Source organism: Telmatherina bonti (assembly GCF_933228915.1).
Source record: "Telmatherina bonti genome assembly, chromosome: 9".
Classification (NCBI taxonomy): Eukaryota; Metazoa; Chordata; class Actinopteri; order Atheriniformes; family Telmatherinidae; genus Telmatherina; species Telmatherina bonti.
In genome coordinates, this window is record NC_136627.1 from 29707178 (window position 1) to 29714290 (window position 7113).

At 41.1% G+C, this 7113-nt stretch overlaps 2 protein-coding genes across 3 annotated transcripts; one reads left to right on the plus strand and one right to left on the minus strand.

Annotated features, from left to right (window-relative positions):
- trmt9b (tRNA methyltransferase 9B) lies at positions 1–1857 on the plus strand (the record flags this gene model as incomplete). Its single annotated transcript, XM_079246187.1, has 3 exons — positions 1–181; positions 365–538; positions 896–1857. The coding sequence occupies exons 1-3, from the start codon at positions 25–27 to the stop codon at positions 1855–1857; spliced, it is 1293 nt and encodes a 430-aa protein (XP_079102313.1). The 5' UTR covers positions 1–24.
- A 1874-nt stretch (positions 1858–3731) lies between these two features.
- hdac12 (histone deacetylase 12) lies at positions 3732–6828 on the minus strand. 2 transcript variants are annotated; one of them, XM_079246535.1, is made up of 8 exons: positions 6697–6828; positions 6440–6583; positions 6102–6261; positions 5839–6035; positions 5586–5736; positions 5330–5446; positions 5113–5255; positions 3732–5022 (listed from the first exon to the last, which is right to left on the minus strand). In XM_079246535.1, exons 1-8 carry the CDS (start codon positions 6796–6798, stop codon positions 4999–5001), a joined length of 1038 nt encoding a protein of 345 aa, XP_079102661.1. In that variant the 5' UTR covers positions 6799–6828; the 3' UTR covers positions 3732–4998. The 2 variants fall into 2 exon arrangements, with proteins under 2 accessions (XP_079102661.1, XP_079102660.1); XM_079246534.1 differs by having other exon boundaries at positions 5839–6261.
- Between the last annotated feature and the right edge of the window lie 285 nt (positions 6829–7113).

The window sequence follows — 7113 nt, forward strand, 5'->3', positions numbered from 1 at the left end:
CTGCATGAGGCAGCCTGAACGAACATGATGGAGGAGGCTGCCAGCCAGCTTGAGAAAGACCATGTACACAGTGTCTATGACAAGATTGCTCCATATTTCAACGACAGCCGCTATAAAGCCTGGCCAAAAGTGCGACAGTTCCTGCTGGACCTGCCGCCTGGGAGCATCGTTGCAGACATCGGTGGGTGCCAGCTTCAGTCATAACGTTTTATTCAAAATCCAGAGATGTGACTGTCAGCATGGTGTGCTTTTTCTTTTGTTTGTTGTTTTTTCTTTTTATAATCGCAGGTTTTTCTTTTTCCTTTTTTGAAATCTTTTCATGGCTGGTGTCTTTCATCATAGCTGACTGTTTTGTCCTTGGCAGGTTGTGGCAATGGCAAGTATCTCCACATCAACAAGGAAGTGTTCAAGCTGGGCTGCGATGTCTGTCGCCCCCTGGTGGACTTTGCTTGGAGCCAAGGACACGAGGTCCAAATGTGTGACGGTCTGCATTTGCCTTACAGAGATGGCTGCTTCGACGCCGTGCTCTCCATCGCAGGTAACTCGAGACACATTCACACACCGGCTGTTTAAAGATGGGTTTGGATGTTGTTGATAACTCCGTGTCAGTAAATCCATCAACACACATGCTTCAGCTCAACAGCTGCAGCTGCAATTTGTCACAATTTAATGAGAAACATCGGTTTACAAATACACATCTTGTGTTGCCGAGCCAACAGCATGAAATAATTCATGTATTCATCAACACAAGCGCAATTAATGCTCCAGGGCTCAAAGAGAGCAGCAGTCACCTACCGATTAATTTATCCTCTAAAGCAGGTTTCATCGTCCATGCGACACAATAAATACCCTCTCTTCATTCCACTTGATTAAGAAAACTTTCTGTTTTACTCAGTCATTCATCATCTGTCCACCAAAGAGCGCCGCGTTCGAGCAATAAAGGAGATGGCTCGCACCCTGCGAGTGGGCGGACGCATCATGATCTACGTGTGGGCCATGGAACAGAAACACCGCAAATTTGAGAAGCAGGACATCTTTGTTCCCTGGAACCCCAACCCTCATTCACCGTCCGGCTGCAACAGGGAGCGCGCCAAACCCAGGAGGAGAGCCACGGCACAGAGCGTGAGCAAAGCCATAGACAACACTGAAAAGCACAGGAAGGTTAGAAGCACATCTTCTGTGGCCGACGAGGAGGATTTGACCAGCACCGCGCCCCAGCAGAGGACACAGAGACTCTGGTTCTTCTCCAGGTCTCTGGATTCTGTGTTTGACTTTGGAAGCTTAGCCATCTCCTGGCCGTCCTCCCGCGACCTGAGCACTTTATCTTCGCCCTCCGGTGAAAATGAGGGAAACAAGACCAACCGGCACGGAAAAGGGCGAGGCCTTATTAAGCAGGTCTCCAGCTTCTTTTCGCCTCCGTCTGTGATCGGATCAGAGGAGGATGTGTTTGACTCGGTCACAGACCTGCACAAGGGACAGACGAATCCTGGAGGCGACAACAGCACTACTAACCACAACTGCACAGAAAACCAGGATGTCTCAGTATCTTTAGCGCAGGAATGTGGCTCTTTGGCTCTGCCAGATCTGATTTCTATGCAGAGGGAGCATGAGAAGCAGCCTGGAGATGAAAGCGATGGAGGGCCGCAGGGAGAGCAGCAGCAGGAAAGCACAGAGAGTCCTCTGGGGGGTGAAGGGCAGGTGGAGGGCTCCTGTCTGAGGTACTATCACGTCTTCAGGAAGGGAGAATTGGCAGAGCTGATAGAGAATTATGTTGAAGAGCTTCATGTAAAACACACCTACTTTGATCACGCCAACTGGTGTGTGGTAGCAGAGAAAGTTCAGGTATGGAAAATTTGATTTTAATTGATCATGTTTGGTTATTTTAGCACTAAAGCTGGCACTTAATGATGGTATTTTTTATGAGGAATGTGAGTACAGATGTTCTCATTTTATAATGTTGTTTCTAGCAGCCTGTGAACCAGCTGTAGATCAGATTGAGTGTTTTAGATGCATTTGCTCTGTCTTCGCACAGTGGTTGTGTGTAACTGTATTTTAGACCACATTTTCAAGTATTTATTTTATTTAAAAACATGACAAGCAGTATCGTCAACAACTTGTGAGTTCTTGTTCCTTTTTTTTAAATTTTTTATATCAAATGAAGTGAGCTTTATTGTTGCTTCATGTTTTTAGTTATTTTACTAAGATTATCTACAAAGAAAGATGCTAATAAATGCAGATTTTGTCTTTGGGATTTAAATATAGGCCAAAGAAGAATTTGTGAGATGAAAGTGATGCTTCTGTCTGCTGTAATGTGTTTTAATACCTTCATTCATCTGGAAAGGTTCTTTTTGCCTGCCTGCTTTGAGTTCATGTTTTGTAGAGAAGCTGAACATGCATCGGTGAAGGACTTCTCTGTGAAGTGATCTATAAACTGCTCATGTAATTGATTTCATCTTACTGTTTTTAGAACTCAAAGTTGTGCAAAGTATCTTCCAAAACATTTGTGCTTTTTTTTTTGGCTAAAAATGTTTCAAAGAACATGTTGCTTTGTGCATGTGTTTGATGTTGACGTTTGCAACCGTTGCGTAATGTCTTGAAGCAAGCTGAATATACTAGAAATGTGTTTCAGCAAATTAATTGCCTCATATACTGTGAATAAACATTGCTCTGTACTGCAGACGTCCCTGCTTGATGCTAGACAGGCAACAGTGGACATGTATAACTTATTCGTTGCCATCGTGCCAAGGAGAGTACATAATGACTGTGTGGACCAAGTGTGTTTGTTTTAAAGTGATACTGGTAGCTAAATGTCTCATGAAGTTGAAGTTCTTTGTCTTATTAAATGTTTTTTCACAAGTTTTTTGTTGGAATTATTGATATTTGCCTCCATTAATTTGTGCAAGTTAGTTGAAAAACTTTCAGTCTCAAATACAAAGGGAAAAGTTTTTAAAAAAAGTCCTCTTAAGGCGGGTAACTCGATGACCACAAGCACCAAACAGGAAGTTTAAATATACTAAAAAGCTTCTTTCATTACAGAGGGATGGTTCATTTAAATCTTTTTTTTTCTTCTTACATTTCTGTTTTTACCCAATCTTTTTCAGTTTGAGGCCAAGAAATGCGGTTAAATCGGTTAGTATTGACACAATTATGTTGTACATCACTACAGTGGAAATCAACTCAAAATTGTAAGAACACATAACTAGAATAACTATAAATGAAATAATTTCTGCTGCAATTGTAAACTTGTCAAGTTTAAAATCAGTCCACATGCACCCTTGAGTTAGTTACAGAACTCTTAATGTTGGCAACTAAGGTCAGATGGGAGAAACATGAGTCCCTTAGATTAAAAACAAAACACAAAACAAAAACAGTTTTTCTTTGGTAAAGAGTTAAGAAATTCTTTGACATCCACAGTTAATATTGAGGCATTATAGTTAGCATTTGGTAGGATTAGGTTTTTGGGGTACATACATTTGAGATACACCTTGTGCATAACGATGACAAGAAATTCAATATTTTCTCATAGTAGAGCCAAAAGAAAGCGGATGAAGAAAAAGAAAAGTGGCCCATGAATCAAACCTTGTGGCACCCCACATAGAAGAGGTGGTGTAAAAAGGTAATACAACCACAAATGTTGAAAAATACATAAATGCAAAACCATTAACACTGTAAAAGTGCTGTTTAAGTGGTGTGTAGGAAAATAAATCCAGACTGGAAAAAATCTATTTCTGTTTGCAGTGGATTTAATATGATTAAATAAATTTCCTCAGAATTTTTGAGAACCACACAAGAGACAAAGCTGCTACTGACAGCATAAGGCAGAAGTCCAACATCTATGGGGAATGCAAGGTCTTTCACATTACCAATAATATGTGGAAACACAAGTAAAACGCGCTTAAACTTATTAAAAACAGCAGAGCAGGGGGGAGATTGATGGGTCAAAAGAATAAACTGGGATAAGCGCTTTAGCAGTTATTTTGTTCACAAAAAACAAATAAATGAGGAAAAAACTTCAGAGAAGTTTCTAAGCTGCAAGCTAATGGTTTTCAACAAATCCCAGTTGTGTCAATGGACGTATAACACTGGCAGCTTTTCTTTATTATGGTAATCTTGGTCTCAACTATCCAAAAATCTCTTGTTCCAGAAATGGTCAGGCTTCCTGAAAGGTTTCCCACTTAAGTTGAATTCCTTCATTTTGGCCATATGTGTTAAAGGACTTTGTTTCTCCAAGAAAACTTTTCATCTTTCCATCTGGCATATCTTCTCTCAACACTCTGGCAAAGACAAGTTTAACTTCTTTAGAGAACTCTGGACTTGGCTTGATTATGCAAAGATTTTTCTCCACCAAAGAGAGAACTCTGCTGTCACCCACTTTAGTTGTTTTCCAGGCCTTTTTGACTTGATGAGTACATTCTGTCACTCTCTCTAAATGTGCCAAAACTGTTTATTTGGCAGTTTCAACTCCGACAGCTTTGTTTTTTCTTTTCTATTTATTCTTTGGCTTCAGTCAAATGATGGCCTCTTTCACTTGCATCTACACATCTTTGGCCCACATTTTCTCATGGAGTTCCCATGGAAACAACTAAATCCAAACTGAATACTCGGAGTCAACCCCAGACTCTTAATCCCTTAATTTGTCTTGAAATAAAAGAAGCCAGACCACGTCCGATTGTAAAACACCTAACCAGTGATGTTTGAGCCTCTGAGAAGACAGCAAAAATGAAAAGTAAACATTTCATATTGAAAACATTGTGTGTTATTAGATAGCCACACTTTAATTACAACTCCACCGCTTTGGCTGAAATCCACCTTAGTGATGTCCAGGGGAAACATTTGGAAATAATGAATTATGTTGCTTTGCAAATACTGTCAGAGCTACATAATACATTGTGTTACATAAAATAATTGTGACTCCTAAAACCATTTTCAGATTTTAGCAATTCTTCTATCAGTGGTTGTAAGTGCTCTGAGGGTCTTCTGGTCCACAACATGAAGGTTTTACATGTCACACTCCCTCCACACCTGAAACACAAAGTTTATAAATGCAGCAAGTAGTTTATCTTTCATTTATTTCAATGATGAAATGGATCATTTAAATATTTTTTTTTTTACCTGAGTTGCTGCTCTGTGCACAATGGAGTGTCTGATTGCCAGTTTGTCAATGTCTCTTGAATATCCACCACCAATTACAGTAGCGACAGGAACACCTCTGCTGACTGCAGTCTTCATTACATAAAAATCTCTCTGGTAGAGTCCTAAAAGATATTTTCAGCCTTTACAAGATTTGTTTGTAAATGTATTTGCATATTTGTGAAAAAGAGAAGCTCACCTTGGTCAGTGAGATGGAGTCTTCCTAGCTCATCATCCCAATGAGGATCAACGCCTGCATCATACAGGACCACATCTGGACGAAAGGTCTCCAGCAGGCAGGGGAGATGAGCTTCAACTTTTGATAACACAATCAATGTGGGGAAGTATATTATGACTCTTAAGATACTGCTAAATTAAACAGATGTTTGATAAAGAACTCAAGCTTTACTGTAATGTAAAAACTGATTCATTCATTAGGGTCTTTATTAACATACCTGTGGAAAGATACTCCTTATCTTCTAGCCCATCCTCCACACTGACATCCAGATCACTCTGCTGTTTGCGGAGGGGGAAGTTTTTCCCACAATGCACCGAAAATGTAAACACAGATGGCTCATCTTTAAATATGAAAGCAGTGCCGTCACCCTGTTGGGACACAAAGACATGAAAGTTAAGTCTAAGTTGATCGAATTAACAAAAGCAAACGCTGGAATTGAGACAATACCAATACAGACGGGTAAATGTCACCTGATGCACATCTAAGTCGACGATCAGAACCTTCCTTTTGGTCGAAGAGCTGTCCATCAGGTATTTGGCAGCAACTGCCAAGTCATTGAGCAGACAAAACCCTGAGCCGTAGCTGGGAAAAGCATGATGAGTTCCTCCTGCAGTGCTGCAAGCAAGACCCCTCTGCAGAGCTGCTTCAGCAGCGAGAACAGTCCCACCTGTCATCAAGAGAGGACAGCAGAGCAGTGTGCAGCTGTCAGCTTTCCTGCACGATGCACGCCTACCTGTTTCATATCGACAGCGTCTCACTATGCCCTCGCTCCAGGGAAAGCCTGTCCTTCTCTGTTCCTGCTCATTTATCTTCCCATTTATGAAGTTGCTCAGGTACTCCTCAGTGTGCACGCAGCTCAGCAAATCTTTGGAGGCTATTTCAGGGTACCACACCTACTGTGAGGAAAGAAATTCACAACAACTAGAAAACGTGCATTTACCACTAAAATTACAGGAGTACTAATGGAAATATTCACACATTTCCAAGATTATGTGAGAACAATCTCATACATTTGCTGTAATTTTAGCTGCAATAGTTATCAGTACAATCTATAATTAATAAGTGACTCACCTGTCTCTCGGTGATGACTTGGTCTGTAAGCAGAAAGTGTAAAACCCGTGGAAACTTGCCCATTGGAAACCTGTGGTTGGGTGGAAGGTCGCACACATACTTGCTGTGATGAATTATGGGAAGTCCGCTGAACTCAGGCCTTACCTGCGAGGTGAGCAGGTGGGATGTGAGGTTACGGTGCACACAAACTGGTGAGGTAAGTGTATAACAAACGCATTATGTGTGTAGTACTAGGAAGAAAACACAGCATTTCTTACTAATTCTGCGTGAAAACACCTGCAGAAGGTGAGAGCTGCTCCGACAAGCCCTCCGGCTTTAATGTGAGGAGTATTGGAAAGTATCTGCTGTACGCAGGTCATATCGCTCTAAAGCTAGAAGACAGGCACTTGGATAAGAGACAGAAATAGCCGCTTTTTACATGTTATGAAACGTTTGTGTTCGTGTAGTGAGTGTTTTGGTTGTGACCGTGCAGCTGCTGCCACCCTCTGACACGGAGTGGACGTAACACAGAGAGCTAACACCATGGTGCTCTGTCGCCACCTGCTGGTTGGAGAGTGAACTTTGGCTTCTAAACATAAACATGAGTACATATGTTTTTTGTCAAAAATTTTCTTTTTTTTTTTTTCTTTTTTTTTTTTTTTTTTGCTTTAACAATGCTGTTTGGCAGCTTGTTT